The sequence below is a fragment of the Pleurodeles waltl genome, chromosome 10, assembly GCF_031143425.1.
Source record: "Pleurodeles waltl isolate 20211129_DDA chromosome 10, aPleWal1.hap1.20221129, whole genome shotgun sequence".
Taxonomy (NCBI): domain Eukaryota; kingdom Metazoa; phylum Chordata; class Amphibia; order Caudata; family Salamandridae; genus Pleurodeles; species Pleurodeles waltl.
In genome coordinates this window covers 878,728,169-878,754,797 of record NC_090449.1, presented here as the reverse complement: position 1 = coordinate 878,754,797, position 26,629 = coordinate 878,728,169, and the positions used below count along the sequence as shown (strand labels likewise).

Below are 26,629 nucleotides of genomic sequence, written 5' to 3'. Positions count from 1 at the left end.
GGACTTTGTACACAATCTTTGGAATGAAATGGCCATCTCAAGATGTTTAGATGAGACTCAAATTATATACTTGCAGGCACCTCTTAAAAGGCTAATGTTTGGGTTTGACAACATGAAATACTTTAAAAAGTAATTGTCAACGAGCATATATCATCTAGTTCAATAATGAAGAGAGTTGCCAATGCCAATGGGTCTGCCTGATGAAGGAAAGTGCCTTTTGTGTCAGTGATGGCTTTAGGCCCACAATAAATCAAAGGAGTCACTCTGTTTCTCATCTTTTCACTCATGAATACATTAGTCTATTCACTGACTTATTTGTGTATACATCCTCTGGCACACCCACAGTAAAAGACACAAACAACAATATATGCAAGATCATTTAAAGTAATACAAGTAGAAAAAAGAAAAAAATATGTTTTAAACAGTTCATAATGAAATTAAGCATAGCCACAGGTACCCATACTGAAGAGGTATTGTAGATAATCTATTGTTTCATAGTTCCAGCATTGCTGCCACATTTACAATAAGTATGTTGGCCATCTTGGAACGGTAAAGCAATGGTTCACTATGGACAACAGCATTCCATACTGGTCACCTGGTTTATGGAAAGCAGTCACATGGAAGGCAGCACAATGCAAATTAAATAAGCAGCAAGTCAGCAGCCTGTTAGCACTGACTGGGGAGCTGTAGTATCCTCTTAAGAAACAATTAAATAAAAGAATGAGAAGCAAAGAAATAAAAAGTGAACTATAAAAAGAGAACATTAAAAACCAATGGAGCGGCCAACCAGTTCTGACACTGTGGCACTCTCATTTTCAGGTGGATGTGCAAATGTGATCTGAACATGCCACCATTCACAGAGCAAGAGAGCCAATGACTGATGTCTGCTTAACCATTACCCTATGTAGTACACTGTCACGAATGGAAGCAGAGTGTAAGTGACACTGAGACCAATGGCAGAAGCGGGCTGGCCCAAAGGCCCTCTATGTATTTCTATGGATATATATTTATCTGGATGTATTTAATGATGTTTTTAAATTGCATCTTCATGTCAAACAGCTAAGCTGGTCAGGCCTTCTTAAGGGATTCTAGTGAGAGTTATTACAGTGCAAATCTTCTACCTCTATGGGCCTCAAAGGGGGTAACCAACACCAAGGCCCTCATTCTGACCCTGGCGGTCCTAAACCGCCAGGGCCGCGGGCAACGGAAGCACCGCCAACAGGCTGACGGTGCTTCATTGCCTATTCTGACCGCGGCGGTAAAGCCGCGGTCAGAAAAGGGGATCCGTCGGTTTCCCGCCGGAATACCCCTGGCAGGGCTGAACCTCCATGGCGGCGCTGCAAGCAGCGCCGCCATGGGGATTCCGACCCCCTTCCCGCCAGCCTGTTTCTGGCGGTTTTGACCGCCAGGAACAGGATGGCGGGAACGGGTGTCGTGGGGCCCCTGGGGGCCCCAGCATGATTTTCACTGTCTGCATAGCAGACAGTGAAAATCGAGACTGGTGCAACTGCACCCGTCACACCCCTGCAACACCGCCAGCTCCATTCGGAGCCGGCCTCTGTGTTGCAGGGCCTTTCCCGCTGGGCCGGCGGGTGCCCGCCGGCCCAGCGGGAAAGCCAGAATGGCCTCCGCGTTCTTTTGACCGTGGAGCGGCCAAATGGCGGTGACCGCATGGCGGGCGCGCGGTCAGAATGACCCCCCCAAAATCCTTCCCTAAAAAGGTGCTTTGTAACATGTCACATGTAACAAATACCTGACTGCAGGATTTAGATTTGCACAATACAATCAATCCTTAATGGCTTATTGTCTTTAACACATGTTACATAGAAGTAAATCAGGCCTACTGCCAGAGTCATAATTTTTCACAATGAACAGGTTAGAGTTATGGCATCTAAAATATATTTTCCCAGTAAACCAATGTATCATTGGCTTGTCGCCATAACCAACTCAAGTCCACGTATTAAGTTTAAAATTCCCACCTGGCAAATATCAGTAATACAGCCATAAAATTACATAACTATAGAAAATAAAATTTGGCACAGCAAAATACTCTCTCGCCTCTCATCTAAAAGGTATTAAACAGCGCAAATCTTCTAAACCCACAGTTTGTCACAGGGTGTAACAAACACCAATGTTGTTGCCTACTACAGTAGGGGAGTGGTGTGGCCCAATGGCCAGCCCTGACAAATTCAGATCTGGAGAACCAGTTTGAGTCTCAGCGTCGGCTGAGAATCCTGTGATCCTGGGCAAATGGCTTAATCTCCCCATGTCTTTAAAAATATGAATCTGTCCTTGTGTAACTTAGCTGGTACTAATGTAAAGCGCTCTAATAACATTGTTTCAACTTTGCGTCAAATAAAACTGCAAAAAAAAAGAATCGGTGAGATTCCATGTAACAAAATATCTGTGGGTTTTTAAAACAGATTAGTTATGGATTAGTTATGATACACCCTTAAACCCAACCATCAATTAATTTACAAACATGTACAAAACGTCAGTCATCAAAAGAATATAAAATCTCTATATTTTTTTAGATGTTGATAAATGCTAAGGAGATAGGTGTAGTCGCAATAAACAGAGGTATCGTCAAGGCTGCCCAATGTCCCCAGTTTCTTTTACTTTGTTTATTGGGTCTGTAGAGGTTAGGCTTCACAATGACTCCTTGATTGTTTCTCCTTAAGAGGGGATGTCAAATATAAAGCTTTTTGCAGATTATATGATTTTGTATTTTAAAGCTGATAAAAACAATATTCAAAGCGTGAATTCACTGCAGTGGGTGGGTATATAATTAATGACTTAAACTCAGTTTTGTCATTTAAGGCAGTAGCAAGTGATGTTTCCCAATATTTTCAATAATAGCTTATCCCTTCACTTGCAGTTAATAATTTGGGGATTTTTGTAAATCCAGTTTTTGCAGATCTCTTCCATTCTAACTATTTGGTTATGTTGAAGATAGACAAGTATTTATTAATTAGATAGTTTTTTTCCCAGTGTCTTTAGCTGGACGTGTCACTAATAATAGTACCCTTATATTTATTTATATTACTGTCCCAATCAAAGTTAATAGCTCATTTATTAATGAAGTTGACTCCCTTTTTAGTAAATGTACATGGAAGAATAAATATCCCAGGGCCTGTTTAGCAGTATTATGAATAAATAAGGAGCAGGGGATTGGATATACCCCAGCTATAAAATTAATAGTTAGCATCATTTTTAGAGAGTGGTTTCAGAATTAATCATTCAGGTGAGTCATTTGATAATTTTATCCTTCTGCAAATGATTAAAGAATGGGAAATAGAGTTGCCAATATTTTTGAAAATGGCTATATTACAGAAGAAATGAGTTATAAAGTGATCCGTAATATGGTGGTTCGCTGTAAACAATTTTACAAGAAATGGAGTATTGCTGTATCTCATGCATTTATGTCGTAAATTGAGTGTAGATATTTGGGATGGTGATTACAAAAATGCTTCTAGCAAGATGGAACTTTAAGTTTTTTTTGGGGTTGGTGATTTTATGCTAATCAAAGTTTGAGAACCTACGCTGAGATAGAGCTTCAGATTGGGCATGGTTTTCAATAATTTTTTCTTCAGTTTCTTATAGATAATTAGTTTTTTGAGACATTAATATGCAACGTTGAAAGAAGATTCTCATACAGCGATGATGAAATTGGAGCAAAATGTTGGGAGTAGGGAATGGGTATAGAGTTTTACAACAGAATTTAAATTTATAGTTGATTACTAATTTTCTAGAGAAAATCTATGAGAGCACTGGTTGTAAAATAACGCCACATGAATGGCAGATCAATGCAGATGTGGGGTACAAAGCATCTTGAGCAGGGAACTTTGAAAGAATGGCTTTACTTTCTAGATGATTAGCATATTATACTCCCAGTGCTCACCACAGGATTTACCAGCAACATCGGGCCAATGCTTTAGGTGTTATTTAAATGCTCCCTGGGACTGGTCTCCTACATTATTTTCTTGTGCAGTACTTCATGGTTTTTGGTATCAGAGTTTTCGAGCTTTAAGCTTGGCTTGATTATCAAACCAGAGATGGTGTTAGCTCGGTTTGGATTTTTGTGAAATATAAATGCATTCTCTAGGTCCAGGCAAAACTTAATTTCCAATAGCCATGTCAGTTACATGTTCCTTGATATTGCAATTTTGGAAGGCAAAATAACCTCATACCAGCCCTCAGTGGATTACAAAGTTATATAGAATTAGTTTGTTCAAATATCTATATGCATTATGAAACAGTGGTTTTGGAGACTTTCATGAAATTTGGAGGGCATTCCATTGTGATGAGCACTGTGAATTTTAGGAGTAGAGTAGATAATAGTTTTTTTAGAACCAATCGATAAAATACTATTTTCAGCCATGTCCTCACACTACCTAGCCATTTCTAGCAGAAGTGAGCTTAGGATGGAATTTTGAAGATAGTCTTAATAATATTGTTTCCATTTGAGAGAGCTTAGCGGGACAGAGAACAGGCTTAATCAAATATATTTCTTGAGGCATACGTTTGAGGATTTCAAAGTTTAATATTTACATCAAAGGCACTTTATTCTGTATTTATCTGCTTTATAGTTGGATGATTTTCGGCAGGGCTGAATGAATTAAAGATGCGTTTTGCCCATTATATTGTCACAATGCACTTTACCAATATCACCTGCTGTTGAAACCTTTGGGGATTTTTATGTTTTATTGTTTCACATCAAAAGGTAGTTTTTCTGTATTTATTATTGAATGTTCACTAAAGTCAGGAGGATTGAGTTTTCACAATAATTTGTTGTTTGCATTATTACACTTCACCACTTTAATCAGGTCCAAGTGGGTGGATTCAGGATGCTATTGATTGGAATATGTTAATATTTCTCATTTTTATTTAATTTCCTTCCTGTTCTTTGATGTATTGTATCTGTCTTTTGGTTATTGGTCTATATTGCTCAATATAAAATGAAATAAACAAAATCCTTACTAACAGGGCCATATACCATAGTGGAATTGGTCTATCCCTAACTTTTGTTTGGGTGGGCCACCAGCACCAATGTCTACTGAAGTAATCAGTGAAATTCCATTAGAGTTGGAAGAATCTATAAATTCACAGGACAAGCTGAGCCAGAGCCGTACCCAAGATTTGAGCTTGTCTCTTATAACCCTCTTACAACCCATGCATGAGCCGAGCCCTGCAAGTATTTGCCAAGTAAATCATAAAATAAACCTTGTAAAATATGATAGTCTCTGCATTTCTTTAACATGGAAGCTTTGCCATTAAAACAAAACCAGTGTGTTTTGTTTTATACAGCTGGTATTGTGAACTTACATACTGGAAAGAGCTTTCTTAGGTGGTAATGAAAAAAAGGCGAATCACTGAAATAAAATATTTGCCACAGTTCACACAGTTTGGTTACATGGAGAAGCAGTGACTAATCTAGATTTTTCATTGTTGCTTTGTACGTTTCAGCCACTAAATGGGCATCCATGGGGCATAAGTGATTAATCTAGGTTTTTCATGTTTGCTTTGTACATTTCAGCCACTAAACGGGCATCCATTTGTCTCACCTTTTTTACCTCAACCATTAATACTCTGTTTTTACCTCTTTGTGCACGCGGATAGAGGGAGGTTGGCAGGCAGAAGCCACATGAATGCTCAGCTACTTACGGGACTGAGGTTCCAACAGGACCTCGAAGTGAGGTAGGTTTCAGACTCAAGCCTGGCTCAAGCTTTCTGTGGCTCACTCACCTCTCTATTCCGTCCATCAATGCTTTAGCGCAGAGTAATAACAATCCACACTTAAGTCTGTTGTCTTTAACACATGCTTTTCCCAATATGTGGGTCAGGCTTACTAGTGTTGAATAATTTTTCAATAGAAACTGATAACATGTAAGGAATTGGACTTACCTTTTCACAGTGAACCGTTAAGATCTGCAACCTTTGCAATTATCTTGACACTATAAACAGCATAGGTGGGCTAAGGTGTGGCGCTAAGATAGCAATCCTAATCTATACAGTTATACATTTACAGATATGTGCAAAATTACATTTGACAATACAATGTAACCCCTCTATGTAGGCCTCAACAAGAATCTTCACAGTGAAAATGTTCTATTACCAGATTTTTAGAGTGAGTGACCTGCACCAAAAGTCTTGGCTACTATTATAAAATGTGAGATTACATGTAACATAACAGCTGTCTAAAGTCTGTGACACAATGTGATTACAACCCACTGTTAAATGCCTCCTGGTTTTAAAAATGATTTTCACTATAAATAAGGTAGGCCTACTGCCTTTGTTATAGCTTTTCATTATAAGCAGATGAACGATTTCGACATTGAACTTCACTTTTCCCAGTGCACCAATCAGCCCTACAATTGGCCACCATAAACAAAACAGGCCTACTCATAATTATAAGGTTTCCCACAATGCAACCTTCAGCCATGTAGTCGTACAGGTACCTATTTTACAGCATTACAGTTAGCTAAGCACAATGCAATCTCTCTTTAAAGGACCTAACCAGGATTCTGGCAGTGAAAATTTTCAATACCTACAGTTTGTGTCACAGGAGATACCCAACTACAAACCTCTAGCCTACTACAGTAATCTGTGATATTCCATGTAACAACATTGTTCTCTGCTGGCTTTCATACAGAGTAATAACAAGTCAACCAGAAATGGAATGATGTGAACCTATCCTTTTCACGATAAAGACAGTTAACCTGATGTCTTTATCATAACATTTCATATTAAATAGATCATGCCTATAGCTATGATGATTGGCTTGCCAACATTATCAATATATTATTTAAGAAATTAGTTAAACCCAGTAACCCTAGGACCCAGGTGTGTAAATATAACAAGAAATTTTGAGGTCCCAAGGGGGAAGTATAACCCTTAACCTCCATGGCAAGAATTATTTCTTTTATCAACAAGGTTGATCTAAAACATGTTCCTTTTATTTGAATAATATTCCACACAATACAATCATTAGTCCATTCAGGTGTTTCTGTGGTGACAGTGCAGTGAACGTGAATAACGTGACACATTTTTGTCAAGTGATATATACAATCTGTACAAAATTGTGGTTAAAAATTGAAGCGAGCTTCAAAACTGATCCCTTCAATCCAGGTGTCCTGAAGCCAACTATTTCATCGTACATTAACCCACAGTACGTTAATGGAAAACTATCTGCTACAATGTTTTGGTTTAGTCCTCCCAAATCAATACAAAATCTTAATTTGCCATCTTTTTTTAGTGATGACCACTGGAGATATCCATTCGGATGCTTCTACTGGTTCTATCATCCCACTCTTAAACATTTCTCGCAGTCATTTTTTTACTTCATCTCTGACCCAGAATAGGCATCCTTCTACCTTTGTGCTGCACAGCAATAGCTCCATGCTTCAACTTTATCTTGTGGACATAGCCTTTCAATTTGCCCATTTCCTCTCTGAATACATTCTTAGTTCCTTGCAAAAAGTTCTTCAACGTTGCATTTTTAGCCACCATTACCTGATTAGGAACTCATGGATTTATTATGATGTGGAGATCATATTGATGGTACCACCCCAAAATGGGAGGCCAAGATGAATTCACATGCACTTTACCCTTCGCACTCCTATCTTTGAACTGTATATCTGTGTGTATATACCCAATGTTATCAATTTGTTCACATTGGTACCCACCCGGGTTAATGTCTTTAGGTAGCAAACGTACGGATGGCCATTCCTAGTACCACAATTTCTTGGGTATGATGGTATGCAATGAACCCAAATTTACCATAATTTCTACCACTCTGTTCTTGAAAAGACATTCTGCTTTTGGTCTATGTAACCTGCCTGTAGTTTTGTGTGTCTTACCAACATCATTTTTACATAAAACGTTGCCTGTAGGTGCTCTGCCATAGGCTCCAGGCATTTCCTCCAGCCCATTGCTACTTTCCCTTGATCTTTATCTTTTCACATCTTAGCAAAATGGCCCTTACGTCCGCACTTTCTGCAATCTTTCCCAATGGCATAACAGTTCTTATATTCAGATAAGTGGTAATTACAGCCACACTTGCCACAATGTTTACTAAAGGTTTTGCTTCCATTACCTGGTCGTCTAGTTATTTTGGTAGCATTCATAGATGACCACTGTGATGCCACTGCAAGCTCCCCCAAAGAAACCTCCCCAGAGGCCCTAACTTCTTTCCTTTCCATTTCCTTCATGCAGTACTCAGATGCTTCAAAGACCCTGGCAATTTCAACCTAATCTTTTAACGGGAGGTACCTAGCAGCCCACAATCTTTCCTGCATTTTACGACTCCTTAATTGGGCAACTCTTTGAATTCTAATCTTCTCATGTGTCCTAGCACCAAACGTGCAGTTAACAGAAAGTTTCCTTAACCATGTTTTGAATTCATCAACACTTTTTCCAGACCCTTGAGGCTGAGTATAAAATGTATACCTCTTCATAACTACGTTGTAACTCTTTGCAAACCAGAATTCTCAACTTTTTCTGGCCTCCACGTATACATCCTCTATGGCCCCTTCTGCTTGATTGACAGCATTTGGCACATATTTAAAAATATGTTGCCTCACTTTTCATAAAGAGGTTAATAATATGGCTCTTTTCCTGCTAGAGCTGAATTCCAGGCCTCCAGAGATGCGTTGGAATCAGAGGATGATGCGTCACCCAGTCAGCAATGCCGTGTTAAGAGGAAATGCACCAGTTCCAATTGGTGCAACACTGTGCTGCAACAAAATGAAATCAGTGCTTCAGATACTCACTTCCAAGGGCCCAGGACTGGATTGACACCATTTGGCAGAGCAAGACTCGGAGTAGACAGAGTTCAGGTGCTGTTTGCAGGCAGTCTTTTATGTCCTTGAGAATGCAGAACAGGAGGCATACCATCAAGCCCTTGGAGTCACTTTGGGTTCAGATGAGAGGGGTCCAGTCCTTTCTCAGAAGGGAAGAGATCAGCAGGCAGCAGGGCAACTCATCAAAGAGAGCAGTCCTTCTTGGAAAAGCAGTCCAGCAGAGTGGCACTAAATGTAGCACAGCAGTCATTACTCTTGGCAGAGTCCTTCACAGGTCCAGTAGTGTACTGGCTTGGTAGGGTCACAGACCCATTTCTTATACCCAAATGTGCCTTTGAAGTGGGGGTGACTTAAAAGAAGGGTCTTTAAAGTGCACAGAGGTCCCTTCTTCCTAGCCTTGGCTCCAGCCTAGGGGCGACAGACACTCCCTATTTCGGTATAAGTGTCAGCTCCCCATCCTCCCTTCCTGCCCAGGAAGAGCCATCAGAATGCAGATGAATGTAGATCAATACTCAGACACACCTAACCTTCCTGTGTTTGTGGCTTTCTAGAGGTAATACACCAAGTGTAGCTGCCACCAATCCAAGATGTGTAGTGGAGACAGGCTGCAGGCACACAGAGCTGTAAGAACAGAGAAATACACGTTCGGAAAGTGGCATTTTTATAATAGTAATGTTAAATCTGAATTTACCAGTAAAGACGATTTATCATTCCCATTCCAATAGAATGAAACAAGATGCAGCTGCTCTTTTCTGATGAGGAATTACAGCTTAAAAGTATTTTAAGGAATTTCCAATGCTGGGCTATGAGAGGAGTGGGCCTAACAGTAGTGAGAAAAGACTTTGGGAGTTTTTCACTACCAGGACATGCAAAACTTTAAAATACATGCCAAGGTTTTAGATACATAGCTCCCTGCCTATGGGCTACCTAGGGCCTACATTAGTGGTGACTTTATTTAATAATCTGGGGCAGTTATGACTTGGCAAGGGGTTTTGAATGTCAAGTCGAAGTGGCAATGCAACTGCATGCACAGACTCTGCAGTGGCAGAGTCTGAGGCATGTTTAAAGGGCTGCTTAGGTGGGTGCCACAATCAGTGCTGCAGGCCCACTAGTAACATTACATTTACAGGCCCTGTCTATATGGTATACCACTTTACAAGCAGGTCTAAGAAGGATAAAAATAATAGTTGTAAATGGATAAAACTATACTAATACTCAACTCCAATTGCCAGTACATGAACTGGGCCAAAACGTATTGATTGTTGAACGTAGTATACTCCCGCAAGCAGCGCTCCGATGATATGCTCCCGGTGCCTGCTCATCAAGGGACATTATCAGCCTGTATTTTGTGCGCCTTAACTACTCGGTGTATTTCTAAAACAGGATTTAAAACGTTTTATTTTTTAAAGGCGGACATGGAGAGAGCTGGGGGAATCATTGACAACCTTGTATTGCATTTAAAAAATACGAAATATCATCCACTGAAATATATTCACAGCTGCATTAGAGGCAAAGGGGACTGAGAAATTGTTGTTACCATGGTTTCTGTGCATACTATCACTATACCTCGATTATAGAGTTAATGGCTCAGTAGCACAATTGCACGGCATCATTATAAAAAGCAATTTTTCTCTGAAGGATAGGTTTAAAGAAAGCACGTTTCAGAATCACTTATCAGATGAAAGTTACTGTTGTCAGCCAAGTAAAACTTGCCAGTAGATATACATTTAAAAGGTATACAGACAGCTTCGAAACTTTCAAAACAACTAAACTTGTTATGCCATGTAAAGTGCCATCGCAAGGTGCTATCGATGGTTCAGTGACAATTATCAAAAGTTGAACTTGTTATTGTTGACTTGGTCACATAGTCAATGCTATATTTACTGCCAAATAGCATTTAGATATTTTTGAAAAATTGTAAGAATGTAAAATTTGTAATCCACGTCTGGTGATGTTTGATTACAGAAATGAATTTGAAATGATGTGTTGCAAATTGTCAAAATACTACCCTCCAGGAGTATTGACATGCACACCTAAAGAATCCCTTTTGATGGAAATATATCCAGCACGAATGTACAACACATGATAAGTTGCAACAAATTTAAAACCTTACAAGTTATTAGTATTTTTTTTTACCTCAAATAAAATCTGCACCAGCAGTGGGTTTACATAACCTCAGATTGTTTAACCTCAGATAGTGTCCTTGTGGAACAAACATTTCGAAACATGTATCCTTACCCGTCTTCAGTATACCGTTGTCTCCATCCCAATGTGAATTGAAAACTAATAGAGAACTATTCAAGCCGGGATAGCTGAAACAAAATTTTTCTAAAAGCATGGACTTGCGTTAATGGGTCACAAGCACATGAAGATGAAGTAAACGGTCTTTGCAAGAGTAGAGGGTTTAGTTTGCAACAGGCCAAAAACCTAGCTCAGTCCAAAACTAAGTGAGGGAGGACTTAGGGAGTGAGAAGCAACACCAGTAAATGAGGCAAGGATTATACAAATTATCGTAAGCAACCTTCAGGTTTAGGAATTAGGAGTGGTCCATTCATCCATGTCACTAGACGGTCTTGCGTGCCCACATTTGAGAGGTACAATCTACAAAGAGACAAGATGTTGTTATGCTTAACAAAAGGTGAGCAACCAAGCGGGATGTCGTCTTGTTTCTTTCCCATTGAAAGAGGAAAAATAAGAAGGCACCGTGGCAGAAGTGAAATTCAATAAATATCTGAGAATACAAGTCTGAATATCACAGTGGATAACTAAAGCGAGAGACACAAATGACAGCACGATAACGTAAAAGTGTGATTGGGATGGAAAAAAAGCTGATGCTGAAGACCTAAAGCAATTGACCTACTCTGATAAGGTAGTGAGATAACTATCAGAGATGCATAAATCAAAGGTAGAATAATGTATTTCAAGAAAATTAACCATAGAAATTAGCTCAATCCATTGTGACAAGAGAAATAGTATACTCTATCTCAATGGCATCCCAGTGTTAAAACAATACAGTTAAGAGATTAAAGAATGGTAAGGAATGGTAACTCTACAAGACTGTATTACATTTTATGCTGAAGAATTTACATCAGGAAATTCAGTATCCTGAAAGAAAGCTAAACCCACATAGATAAGTGAAATGGAATCTGAATGGAATAAAATAGGTATAGTAAAACAACAATGGGAAACACTTAACGATTATCATCTGCTTTTGTTAATATAAACTAGAAAAACACTGGAGTTGCACAGAAAGCTAGTATGAAACTGTCTGCTTTAAAAATGTAATACAGAAACTAAATTATCAAATTTGCTGCAATTCAGGGGTTGAATTACTTTGAATATTAGCTTAGTATGGTGCAACTTCCTAGCAGGTTTCTTGAGACTAACTATTTAAATAGCATAATGAGCAGTGTACTAAAATGTTAGCAGACCTCTTAACGAGGTTCCATTTAATTCAGAAGGAACTGGTAACAGTTTTCACCAGACATTATCATATTTATGATTTCTCATGTAACTCTACAGAAGTGTGGTGTCAGACCCAGAACTCTGACTGATGAAAGAAAGCAGGGTTTCCAGGTGATATACCAAGAAGATATGCAATATCATCAGTATACTGGGGCCATGATTGATTTCTACTGATTACCTGTTTCTCAGGAGAAGGAACTTCAGGGTCTGATATAATCCCAGATACCTTTGGCTCTCATCCGGAATTCTGTTCCACCAGTATAGAAGAGTTTGGGGGTGAGTTATTAGGGGAGACAATGATGACTTCCTTCTTAACAGTAGTTAGGAGACTGGCATAAAGAAATAATATAGTGAATAAAACACAGTTTTGTAAGCCTGATTGAGAGTAATTAAAATGAGGACACACTAAAATCCCATTCAGTGAAAGACAGATCCTACTGTAAATTATTGCTTCTTTACACTCACACGTACAATACAATACAATACAAGTCTTTTCACTTAAACAAAGAGTGTTGCTCAAAAAAGCAGCACAAAAAGCAATGGATGGAATGCCCAAGTAAGGATCAGCTTCACAATTAAACATCTATTCCACCCTCATTTGGAAGAGAAGTTAAGAGTTTGTAAATTTGAGTGAACAACATGGCAAAGGAGTTGACAACATTAATGTCTAAAGCCAAATTTAGCACATGTAGGTAATATTGTATCCTAACCGTTTTTTTTTCCATGTGACAAGCGATTTTTACCTAGTGAATTTTGTGTTTATTCTACCTTGTGTCTCTTTCTTTGTTTCAAGATATTATTTGATGCAACATAAGGAGTATAGATTCTGATAAAGTGTCCTGTGTATGCACCTTATGGTTAGATACAGAATTTTGAAAATCTATATGAATATTTGAAAGTATTGAAAGCTTTGAAGATAAGATGGTTTTCTGGTTTTCTTTTTATCGAAGGTAGTTACGAATTTTCATTTAGAATGATGGATTTATCTCCAAGTTTTAGAATGATAGACATCTCTATCCACACGTCTAAAACATGCACACTTTTCATCATATATATATATATATAAGACTTTTCATCCTTGGCGTGATCTCCCTTAACTTTTTGCCTCTGTTCACCAGGTTGTTGATGTGTGCTGGACTCTGATTTTGCTGTTTTTATTACTCTGGGCACTTTACCACTGCTAACCAGTGCTAAAGTGCAAGTGCTCCTGTTTAAAATGTGTACGTAATTGGTTCTCCATGATTGGCATATTTGTTTTACTGTTAAGTCCAGGTCCTGTAAATCAAATGTTATTAGTGGGTCTGCAGCACTGGTTGTGCCACCCACATAAGTAACCCTGTAATCATGTCTCAGACCTGCCACTGCAGTGTCTATGTGTGTAATTTTACACTATAAATTCGACTTGGCAAGTGTACCCACTTGCCAGGCCTAAACCTTCCCTTTTCTTACATGTAAGGCACCCCTAAGGTAGGCCCTAGGTAGCCCCAAGGGCAGGGTGCAGTGTATGGATAAGGTAGGACATATAGTAATGTGGTTTATATGTCCTGACAGTGAAATACTGCCAACTTCTTTTTTCACTGTTGCAAGGCCTATCTCTCTCATAGGATAACATGGGGGCTACCTTTAAATATGATTAAAGTGTAGATTCCCCTAGAGAGTAGATGGACATGTGGAGTTTGGGGTCCCTGAACTCACAATTTAAAAATACATCTTTTAGTAAAGTTGATTTTGAGATTGTGCGTTTGAAAATGGCACTTTTAGAAAGTGAGCATTTTCTTGCTTAAACCATTCTGTGACTCTGCCTTGTTTGTGGATTCCCTGTCTGGGTCAGTTTGACAGTTGGGTTGTTTTTCACCTCACACTAGACAGTGACACAAAGGGGGCTGGGGTGTAACCTGCATTTCCTGATTAGCCATCTCTGCTAGGAGGGAGGGGTGGAGTGGTCACTCATCTGAAAGGACTGTGCCTGCCTCTGACAATGCCGGCTCCAACCCCCTGGTGTGTGTCTGAGGCCTTGCCTGGGCAGGATTTCACAAGTAGGTGTGAGTCCCCTTTGAAGAAAGGTGACTTCAAAGACTAAAATGGGTATAAGAAGGGCACCCAAATCTACAGACTTTAGAAACACTTCTGGAACCAAGAGGAACCTCTGCCTGGAGAAGAGCTGATAGCTGAGGAAGGAGTGCTGCCCTGCCTGTGACTGTGCTTTGTGGAGCTTTCCTGCAGTGCTGCTTCTGCCAGAGTAAGAGGGCAAAGACTGGACTTTGTGTGCCTTCCATCTTGTGAAGAAATCTCCAAGGGCTTGAGTTTGCCTCCTGTTGTTTGAAGTCTCAGAGACAGCAAAGACTTCACTCTGCCAGCACCTGGAGTCTCTGGAGAGACTCCTGCCCGACAAGTGGTGCCCTACCCAGTCCCTGGGCTCTTGAAAGGAAAGCTGGTGGAAATCAAAGGAAATCGACTTCGGACGACTCCGGACCGACGCCGCTGCTGAATCCGGTAACGCCGCCTGCACCCGACGCCGTGACCTTCGCTGGAATGCGACGCTCTTCGCAGGCCTGACGCCAAAGCAGCCCCGCTGAAGTCCGCAACTCCGTGGAAGTCGCCGCACCACGTCGTGACCGACGCCGCACGAAGTGCACGGATTCAACGTTTCGCACAGACGCCGCATCGGCTTGTTTCCATTCTTCACCAAAGGTACTGTACTTGGGGGTCTACACGACTCCATGTCTGGCGCCGCTGGTGTCGGCTTGTTGGGAACGACTCCGTCATGACGCCGTGTTAACATCTCATCGAAGCATTTTTGTTTCTAAGCGCTATTTTTGAGTTTAATCTCTAAAAATTCATAACTTGACTTGTGTATGTCGGATTTTTGTCATTTTGGTCTTGTTTTGTTTAGATAAATATTTCCTATTTTTCTAAACCGGTGTTGTGTCATTTTGTAGTGTTTTCATTAAGTTACTGTGTGTGCTGGTACAAATACTTTACACCTAGCACTCTGAGGTTAAGCCTACTGCTCTGCCAAGCTACCAAGGGGGTAAGCAGGGGTTGGCTGAGGGTTTTTCTTTTACCCTGACTAGAGTGAGGGCCCTTGCTTGAACAGGGGGTAACCTGACAGTCGACCCAAGACCCCATTTCTAATATATATATATATATATATATTTATTGTCTTGTATTTTCTGTACACAATGCTCTCAATCAATTTCAAGTATTTTCTTATGGATTTCATGATTGTCTGAACAAATTGAAAAGGTGAGAATCAGTCCGAAGGGAAGGTTCAAGCAAACATGAAGAACGTAACAGCTGTCACTCTTAAAGTTCTTAAATAATTCTTAATCCGCATATTGTTCTAGGTATGTATTCCAAATGATCAGATGTATAGGTAACCTATTACTCTTTTTGTATTGTAAATATTCATGAACTAGTAGGTCATCTACGCATGCAAAATTTCTTACACTTTTTGTGCCACGATTAAAAGTTTTATAATGAATCACTTCTATAATGTAGGCATTAGTAGTACAGTGGAGGCCTTATTCACAAAGGCACTTTTTGGCAAAAACGTATGTTTATCATGAATGTTAGACTTTTCATCCTTGGCGTGGTCTCCCTTAACTTTTTGCCTCGGTTCCCCAGGTTTTTGATGTGTGCTGGACTCTGATTTTACTGTTTTTGTTACTCTGGGCACTTTACCACTGCTAACCAGTGCTAAAGTGCAAGTGCTCCTGTTTAAAATGTGTACGTAATTGGTTCCCCATGATTGGCATATTTGTTTTACTGTTAAGTCCCTAGTAAAGTGCACTAGAGGTGCCCAGGGCCTGTAAATCAAATGTTACTAGTGGGCCTGCAGCACTGGTTGTGCCACCCACACAAGTAACCCTGTAATCATGTCTCAGACCTGCCACTGCAGTGTCTGTGAATGTATTTTTACACTGTAAATTCGCCTTGGCAAGTGTACCCACTTGCCAGGCCTAAACCTTCCCTTTTCCTACATGTAAGGCACCCATAAGGTAGGCCCTAGGTAGCCCCAAGGGCAAGGTGCAGTGTATCGAAAAGGTAGGACGTATAGTAATGTGGTTTATATGTCCTGACAGTGAAATACTGCCAATTTCGTTTTTCACTGTTGCAAGGCCTGTCTCTCTCATAGAGTAACATGGGGGCTACCTTTAAATATGATTAAAGTTTAGATTCCCCTAGAGAGTAGATGGACATGTGGAGTTTGGAATCCCTGAGCTCACAATAAAAAAATACATCTTTTAGTAAAGTTGATTTTAAGATTGTGTGTTTGAAAATGCCACTTTTAGAAAGTGAGCATTTTCTTGCTTAAACCATTCTGTGACTCTGCCTTGTTTGTGGATTCCCTGTCTGGGTCAGTTTGACAGTTTGGTTGTTTTTCACCTCGCACTAGACAGTGACACAAAGGGGGCTGGGGTGTAACCTGCATTTCCTGATTAGACATCTCTGCTAGGAGGAAGGGGTGGAGTGGTCACTCTCATCTGAAAGGACTGTGCCTGCCTCTGACAATGCCGGCTCCAACCCCCTGGTGTGTGTCTGAGGCCTTGCCTGGGCAAGGCAGGATTTCACAAGTAGGTGTGAGTCCCCTTTGAAGAAAGGTGACTTCAAAGACTAAAATGGGTATAAGAAGGGCACCCAAATCTACAGACTTTAGAAACACTTCTGGAACCAAGAGGAAGGAACCTCTGCCTGGAGAAGAGCTGATAGCTGAGGAAGAGGTGCTGCCCTGCCTGTGACTGTGCTTTGTGGGGCTTTCCTGCAGTGCTGCTTCTGCCGGAGTAAGAGGGCAAAGACTGGACTTTGTGTGCCTTCCATCTTGTGAAGAAATCTCCAAGGGCTTGAGTTAGAGCTTGCCTCCTGTTGTTTGAAGTCTCAGAGACAGCAAAGACTTCACTCTGCCAGCACCTGGAGTCTCTGGAGAGACTCCTGCTCTGACAAGTGGTGCCCGATCCAGTCCCTGGGCCCTTGAAAGAAAAGCTGGTGGAAATCCAAGAAAATCGACTCCGGACGACTCCGGACGACTCCGGACCGATGCTGCTGCTGAATCCGGTAACGCCGCCTGCACCTGACGCCGTGACCTTCGCTGGAACGCGACGCTCTTCGCAGGCCCGACACCGCTGCAGCCCCGCTGAAGTCCGCGGCTCCGTGGAAAGTCGCCGCACAACATCGTGACCGACACCGCTCGAAGCGCGTGGATTCAACGTTTCGCACAGACGCCACAATCCCCGACTTCGCGCATCGGCTTGTTTTTAATCTTCACCAAAGGTACTGTACTTGGGGGTCTACATGACTCCGTGTCCAGTGCCGCTGGTGTCTGCTTGTTGGGAACGGCTCAGTCATGACGCAGTGTTAACATCTCATCGAAGCATTTTTGTTTCTAAGCGCTATTTTTGAGTTTAATCTTTAAAAATTCATAACTTGACTTGTGTATGTCGGATCTTTGTCGTTTTTGTCTTGTTTTGTTTAGATAAATATTTCCTATTTTTCTAAACCGGTGTTGTCATTTTGTAGTGTTTACATGAAGTTACTGTGTGTGTTGGTACAAATACTTTACACCTAGTGCTCTGAAGTTAAGCCTACCGCTCTGCCAAGCTACCAAGGGGGTAAGCAGGGCTTAGCTGAGGGTGATTCTCTTTTACCCTGACTAGAGTGAGGGTCCTTGCTTGAAGTAACCTGACTGTCAACCAAGGACCCCATTTCTAACAATGAACATGTCTAGATAGGTTCCTGCTACGGATTCATGAAAGAACACCTAACATGTGCAAATCAATTGACACCTTGTCAGTTGTGTGCCAGAACTGTGTACAATTAAGGGGTAAACCCCTGCACGGAGAGGGAAGTGGGTGTGATTAGGCTTGTAATTTAGTGCACACCCACAAACATGTCCTTTTGTGGATGATCCTAAAATATTACTGTACCCTGACCAGTCAGGAAATAATTGTTGATTTACTACAGAAAGGGGCTCTTGTAAAACCCTTCACCGGGTGGGACAGTGAAGAGAACACCCCTAAACTTGCTGGGTGTCGTGGAAGAGGTTTCTTCCGATGCACCACTAAGAGAGCTCAATGTCGCAATAAGCAACTGCACTTTTCTTGTTGTATTGGGGGAAACAGAAATGCATGCAAAAGTCACAAGATTTGTCCCTGGAAACCTGCGAATAGTGTGAAAAAAGTGTCACAGTACACTACAACACAGGATTAAATGTCGGCCTCTCCTTCAGTGCTTCCTTGGGCCCCAATTCTTTAGTAGTTACCAGCAGTTAAACTTTCATACTGCTGAGTCCATACTGTCAGATTTTTGGACCTGCTGTCTCCTCTGCTCTCGAATTAGTAATGGATGGATGTCTCTCTTTGACAACTATACCTGCTCTCCCCAACTGTACCAATATTAGGCTGTAATCTATTTAAACTTCAGTCTTCCAAATATACTCTGGTTATCTTAAACACTATGCCACTAAAATGCTCCTTTTTCTCTCCTAGGGCTCAAAAAGTTGTGTTCCCAGCCTCCAGGTAAGACTTTTAATTCTTATTCTTGGTATACTTACCTTTGCAATGCAATAACCTCCAATTTTCCAAACCCTACTAGAGTGTCTAGAGTTAATATTGCATGTGTTCTTTGTCCTTGTGTTTGGATAGAAGATAATCGATTAGATGCCTTGCTGGATCAGTCATTTCATCCATATATATATATATATATATATATATATATATATATGTTTCCATATCCCACAAGAAGACTTCAAGACCACGTTGGTTCATGAATCCAATACATTTGGAATGTTTATTTTATTGCCATTAGAAAGTTTACCAACACAAAATGCAGACAGATATGAAAACAAGGTGAGCTAGGTTTGTGGCTAAAGACACATAAGTGACTCTATAATCAGTTAATGCCAATTGGAAAATTGTCTCAAGGTACATCCACTTGAATATTTCATCTGTAGCCCATAAATATGAAAATATCTGCACTACTAAATTATGATTATGGGGGCAATGCTTTGGTATTCAGCATTCAGTGTTCACAGCTCAATTGATAACCGTTTGGAGATTTTTTACCTTTCAGCGAATTTTTTTTTTTTTTGTATATTCTTCTTCTCTCTATGGGCTGGGGAATTTATGAGCGACATTGGATGGATATAGTAAACAAATTTGTATCAATTTCTTAACATCTCTGTTATAAATGCTGGTTTTGATATCTAAATATGTCTCTAGTAAATTGGGCAGTGATCACTGGCTAACCAAACCACAAGACAATTTAGTTCATCTTGTAAATATCGCAGAGAAATTAACATCCTGCCCACAAAAATGTCTAATCTAGCAAACAGCGTACATTTAAGAAGTTTGGATGCACATATGTTGGACAGATCGTATGGCCTATCTATCACAATGCCATGACGTGTGCACATAAATATTGATGATAACTGTCTTAACAGAGGCAAAGCCTTTCTCTTTAGCTCCTAGTTGTCTGAGATTTATAATGCATAATGCTCTCATAGTAGGAGTGCAGGCCCACGGGTAGTGTTATAAACACCATAAAAATGGCTTAATTTGGAGGTGGTGGGTGGGTTACTCCACCAAAACTGTGACGAATATCGCATCTGCCCAATTACAAGTGTATTGTATGCTGTGGCACTTGTAATAAAGCGGACAGGATATATGTTACATTTGTGACAGAGCACCCGTCAGCCAACTCTGTCAAGCCAAGAGTGAGTGATATGGAAAGGAAAATAAATAATAATTACTACACATATAGCAAAGTGAACAATCTCCAGGCAGTGATGGTGGGCTATTACTCAGCTTAGAGGAACTCTTTTTATCTACCCAGAATGCTGAGAGGGTGAGTGAATCCATTGTGATCCATCAGGTTAGATTCAGGTTAGAAAGTGATGCAGGAAATGTCTCATTTATGATACTGCATTTATATACTGTAATTATTGTTTCATTAGGATGCTTGGTGCTGTAGGTGGTGCTTTTTGATTGATTTGATCTGCAAACCACTTCAGATAAGCCCGTGAGATAATTTTACACATTGTTTGGATACCAATATACTGATAAAATACTAAAGCAACAGCTCATGGCCGACTGCTATGGTGTGGTTCGGAGGTTAAATCACACCGCACGTTACCATGTTTTGCAACCTTAAGTGCATCCTGTCATTCTATGTTTCACCGAATTGCCAGGTCCGGAATGATGGATTGCTGCTACTCCATTTCGACAGCCATAACAGATGTGCCTAACAAGACTGCAGAGTGTTCTTGTCGACGGGCAGTTTATCACTAATGTTTAATTCTTAAGAGGCACCATGTTTATAAATCAACCTCTTGTGCAGGGCAAGTCTGCCTGGAGCTTATTTGTGACACTAGTTGACCTCGTTTTGCACTGACTATTGTGCTACAAGCAGTGCTTAATTTGAGCCGGAGGTTTCCGGTGCGGGGCACCAGCACTTATTTTTTAGGACCGTCGCTTATTTTCCTGCCTCAATCATCTACTGTGAGCAAAAGACACATATGGGAAAGGCAGAGGAAGAGAAAAACGAAAACACGTCACAAAGGGAGAAAGCAGAAAGCTGCAAGAGTGAATTGAAGGGACAGGGATTGTCTGTAAATGGATTAAAGAGGGCCAGGATGGCTTCAGGGTTATGCTGCATCAGTATTCCGTGCTTGCATATTTAATGGCTGCAGTAACCTTTGGGCAGCAGCACTTTTTTTATTCAGAAACTAAGCACTGGCTACAAGACCTCATCTATGGCGTGAGTGTCCTTGTTTTATGCTTGGATCTAATTTGCACGCCTGCATGTCCATTTTCCATTCCTTCTTAGGCTCTCCTCACCCGTTTGTAGTGTGAAGAAGGTAGTGGATTGTGAAGTAGGTGCACGTTATCAACATCAGTGGGAACAACTGGAGGTTACCACTGCATTGTCTTTTATATTCCATTGCATGCAAAACAACATTGCTAGCTAAGTGCATGAAAAGGGCATCAGCAGTAAGCTGTCTTGTCTTAAACATAAAGACACAAAGTCCTTTTTTTTTTTTTTTTTTTTTTTTTAACAAGAAAGTGGTTTTTGCCATAATGCTCTGCAGAGAGAAGGAAGAGGCCTCTGTCTCTGTAAATGAGTTAGCATGGCAGCCTTGTCCAAACAATGACAAGATAGTTCTCACTTGGCTAACAGGTGCTCCTGGTTATCCTCAATTAGGCCATAATTTGGGATAAGCCTCCTCATTGTCTATTTTCATTTGGCTACCTTTTTTTTTTTTTTTTAAATAAACCTCACCTAAACAGGGAAGGCCGCAATCTGCTGTTTTCCATTGGCTAAAGGTACTGTGTGGATTCTCTGCAACGTTGCTTTGCCTCTTGTAAAGGAGAGATTTGGAAACATTACCAGACCATTTAAATGTCGGATCCCTGAGCAATCCAGAAGAACTTAATTTAGACTTCAAGTAATAGATTTAGTGATCTATTACACTGGCCTCTATGCAATGTGTGCATCATTATCTCGAAAAACAAAACACAAAGGCAGGGAACATGGCAGCAAAGGTGGTAATTACGCTTTTCTCCAACCCAATTTAAATGTAGCATGCTGCTGATTAGGAGCTGCAAGACGGCAGGAGCCAAACATGTTAAATAGGTGCAAATTAGTTAAAAGGTACTGTTCGTGTGCAGATGACTGACTGTTTTCACGACATGATCATGTTCTGGGCTGGGGCAAGTATACAAATCTCGCACATTGTGGTCCGTTAAAAACACGAAGCAGGAAAATCAAAACTTTAATGAACATGAGATCAGACAGATAGAATTTTTCAAACATTTATCAATGACTATTTTTTGTTGTGATGAAAGGATCATGAAATATTAAAGTAACTGCTGCTTTGGCAATGGTAAATAGTTGATATCATGCCTGCTGATTTTTGCAGCAATTCTTTCTTTGTTGAGTCCTGTTTTCATTGATGAATGGGAAGGTGTGACTCCCATCTCACACAGAGACAATCCACTGGTGTAATCCATCTCCCACGTCTGTCAAATATAAACATATACATTGCTCCTATACCATGCAGTACACCAGCCACCTCAATTTCAAACCCTTTTCCCATACCTATGCATATAAAACTTACATATTTAATTGAAATTCCAATACGCCTACCACATCAGATGCAATCCAAACAATTCTCTACCTTTGCAATAAAAACGTCCAGTCCTCACACTGGAACCTGCCACATCGACATGTAATTTATGGTCTCTCACATCCCTATATGATTTCAACCCTTGATAACTCATTGTATTGCAAGCACTCCCCTGTGCTGGATAATTCAACTACTATGCTGTTATTCGTGTTCCTGATATTTACTTTGATTTTCATTTCGAATTTATGTATGTTTTTAGTTTTATGTTTTAAGAACATTTTTTCATTAAAAATGCCACTGATATACTATAAAATTGCAAACAACATCAAAGGACTATATAGTGTCATGATACTCTGTGCTAGGACCCTTGCAATTCTAGTCAGACTCAATAGAAGAATTGCGTAACTAGTGGGGAGGTGTCAAGGTGTGGTAATTAATGGTTACGACTTGATCCGAGAGAAGTGTGTGACATATGCTGAGGAATAAAGGCATTTTTTACAGAGCTCCATGTGTGACGTGATCCTTTACATGTGCCCCAAAGAAAAAATACCGCTCTCCTAGATAGTTTGCAATGACATAGCAAACTGATTGTATGTGCCACATGCGCCCAAATTGATAAGAAGCAATTAAAAGTTGGTATGTGTTGAGTCGAAGGCCCGCTCCAGGCCAAATAAGGCCCTCAAATACTTGGAAGGTCCTGAGGAGGAGAGTGTTGGACTTTTTTGCTTATGCAGGGTCATCCCCAATCTTGTTGACTTCTGCCTCCTATTTTTTCTGACCTGTTCCAGTTGGCTTTTGAACTCTGAGCACTTTAACACTGCTAACCAGTGCTAAAGTGCATATGCTCTCTGTGTAAATTGTATTGTTGATTGGTTTATCCATGATTGGCATATTTGATTTACTAGTAAGTCCCTAGTAAAGTGCACTAGAGGTGCCCAGGGCCTGTAAATCAAAGCTACAAGTGGGCCTGCAGCACTGGTTGTGCCACCCACATAAGTAGCTCTGTAAACATGTCTCAGACCTGCCACTGCAGTGTCTGTGTGTGCAGTTTTAACTGTAAATTCGACTTGGCAAGTGTACCCACTTGCCAGGCCTAAACCTTCCCTTTTCTTACGTCAGACACCCCTAAGGTAGGCCCTAGGTAGCCCCAAGGGCAGGGTGCAGTGTATGGTTAAGGTAGGACATATAGTAATGTGGTTTATATGTCCTGACAGTGAAATATTGCTAAATTTGTTTTTCACTCTTGCAAGGCCTGTCCCGCTCATAGGTTAACATGGGGGCTACCTTTAAATCGGATTAAAGTGTAGATTCCCTTTCGGAGCGGATGGACATGTGGAGTTTGGGGTCTCTGAGCTCACAATTTAAAAATAAATCTTTTAGTAAAGTTGATTTTGAGATTGTGTGTTTGAAAATGCCACTTTTAGAAAGTGAACATTTTCTTGCTTATACAATTTCTGTGAGTCTGCCTGTTTGTGGATTCCCTAATGGGGTCAGTTTGACAGTTGGGCTGGTTGCACCTCACACTAGACAGTGACACAAAGGGAACTGGGGTGTAGCCTGCATATCCTGATGAGCCATCTGTGGTAGGAGGGAGGGGAAGAGTGGTCACTCACACCTGAAAGGGATGTGCCTGCCCTTACACAATGCAGTCTCCAACCCCCTGGTGAGTGTCTGGGGCCTGGCCGGGGCAAGGCAGGATTTCACATTCAAAAGAGACTTTACTTTGAAGTAGGCCTACTTCAAAGGAGAAATTGGGTATAAGAAGGGCACCCAAAACCACAGACTTTAGAAACACTTCTGGAACCAAGAGGAACCTCTGCCTGGAGAAGAGCTGAATAGCTGCCCTGCCTGTGACTGTGCTTTGTGGAGCCATCCTGCAGAAGCTGCTTCTGCCAGAGTAAGAGGGCAAAGACTGGACTTTGTGTGCCTTCCATCTTGAGAAGAAATCTCCAAGGGCTTGATCTAGAGCTTGCCTCCTGTTGTTTGAAGTCTCAGGGACAGCAAAGACTTCTCTCTGCCAGCACCTGGAGTCTCTGGAGAGACTCCTACTCTGCCCTCTGGTGCCCATCCAGTTCCTGGGACCCTGAAAGGAGAAGCTGGCAGCCTTAAGACAAGAAAATCCACGCACAGTGCGCCATGTGGGGAAAAAAAGATTGACGCAACTCCGATCTGCGGCTGAAAAAACGATGCGCCGCTAGCTCCGCAGCAGAGAAAACTACACTCACAGGAAACGCAACCGAAGAATCGACGCACGGAGCAGGAGAAACGACGCGCAGCTTCGCTGACGGAGGCTGGGAGATTACAAACTGCGCTGCGGGGATTTCGGATCATCGTGCGGCTGGATTTCTGACTCACGTACCGCCGTGCGGAGTTACTTTTGATGCACACCCACCCGTGTGGGGTTATGTTTGACGCACACCAGTTACATTTTCATGCTAGCAGCACTAGTGTGTGTTTAAAACTACATAAAGACTCTTTTTGCATTTTTATTGATAACTTGACTTGTGTATGGTGGATTTTTGTCGTTTTGGTCTTGTTTTGTTTAGATAAATATTTCCTATTTTTCTAAACCTGTGTTGTGTCATTTTGTAGTGTTTTTCATTAAGTTACTGTGTGTGTTGGTACAAATACTTTACACCTAGCACTCTGAAGTTAAGCCTACTGCTCTACCAAGCAACCAAGGGGGTAAGCAGGGGTTAGCTGAGGGTGATTCTCTTTTACCCTGACTAGAGTGAGGGTCCTTACTTGAACAGGGGGTAACCTGACTGTCAACTAAAGACCCCATTTCTAACATTGGTGATCAGCGGTTGGGATTTGGACTTGTATTTGTACTTGACATACAGTGATTAAGTGTACACTACTATTTTGAGTGCAGACCACTACATGACAACATACTACTTGTTTGGTGATCTTTTGATTTTTTTTTTCTCTTAAGGGCTCCTTTTTGTTCTACTTCCATGATTTTGCTGTTCCCTTGACTGATTCTTTTTACTTCATTGGAAACTTGTTTTCTGCCGTTGGAACTTTGCACTTGTGACCATCATGTCTCAATCTGGAGAGGCAACAGCTGGAGCTGTTTTTGAAATAGAGAAACTGAAGGAGTACTCAGTTGCTCAATTGGAACAGTTCCTTAAAGATCTTGACTGTTCCAGTGAGAGCTCCACCAGGGAGTGGGAGCTGCAAAAGGCACAAAGGGCCAGGGTGACAGTCAAGAAGGCTGGAGGGCACACAGAGGAGGGGGATGTGAGTGGGGAAGTGCAAAGGATACACAGTGGTGTAGTGGAGGTACCTGTTACGCCTGGGTGGAGGGTCCCCAGCAGGGGTAGCAGGGTGTCATCCAAGGGTCTGACTCCTGAAGAGTTACAGGACAGACAGGCAGAGAGGGCTCGCCGGTTGAAGTTCACGGAGTTGAGGATGCAAAGGGAGAAGGAGTTGGAAGAAAGGAGGAGGGACTTAGAGATCAAAAATAGGATTTGGGCTTATGAGCTCAAAATTAAGGAGCTGGAAGTCATGAGGGCTGAGTCCAGCTGGAATGGTGGTAGCAATAATGTTATATCCAGTGCTGCTGAAGAAGTGCACATGCCCAGAGATGTGGTGCCCTACTTGAAGGAGGGACTTAACACACGCCAGGAGGTTCAGGGGAATGAGGTAGCTCCAGTGATGCACAGGGTCCCTGAGGTGGATTGGGGAACTGGCATGGGGAGTCATATTCCTACTGATGGGAGGGACACTCTACTGACTCTAGGTGAGAGTGACAGGGAGAGGGGTTCCCCCCAGGTAGAAGTCCTGGTTATGGAGTGTGAAGACATCCCAGAGGAGTGTGGGTTGAGTGTCAGGGACAGTCAGGTACTGTCTCACCAGTCTCAGGAGGGTGATTTGGGGTGCTTTTTCAAAGCAGTCACTGGATGGTTGGGTGAAGGGTACTTTGGTTAATTCATGTGAGGGGCTGAGTGATGTAATTGCTGGAGAGCATATGTCTAGTCCTTATTTTCCAGAGCTACACCAACACCAGGTGGCGTGTGAGTTCTCTGACCCCAGGGAACTTACACTGGAAGCAGACGTCTGGGTAACTACCAGAGAGTCTGAAGAGGCATTTGGGGGTGTTCCTGAGAGGAGTTGTCTAGGTATTTCCCAAACAAGTGAGGTAGGGAAGGATTGTAGTGTCCCAGGTAGGTCCCAGTGTAGTGGGATGGGTGAGGGACCCCATGTCCAGTCTCAGAGGAGAGGGAATGTGGATGGG

At 41.4% G+C, this 26,629-nt stretch overlaps 1 protein-coding gene across 1 annotated transcript in view; it reads left to right on the top strand.

Annotated features, from left to right (window-relative positions):
* Positions 1–26,629, top strand: part of ZNF804B (zinc finger protein 804B) — a 1,021,297-nt gene that overhangs the window by 384,935 nt on the left and 609,733 nt on the right. Inside the window, exon 2 of the mRNA XM_069211597.1 lies at positions 18,752–18,781. Within this exon, the coding sequence (XP_069067698.1) occupies positions 18,752–18,781 (30 nt within the window). The remainder of the gene's footprint in view (positions 1–18,751; positions 18,782–26,629) is intronic.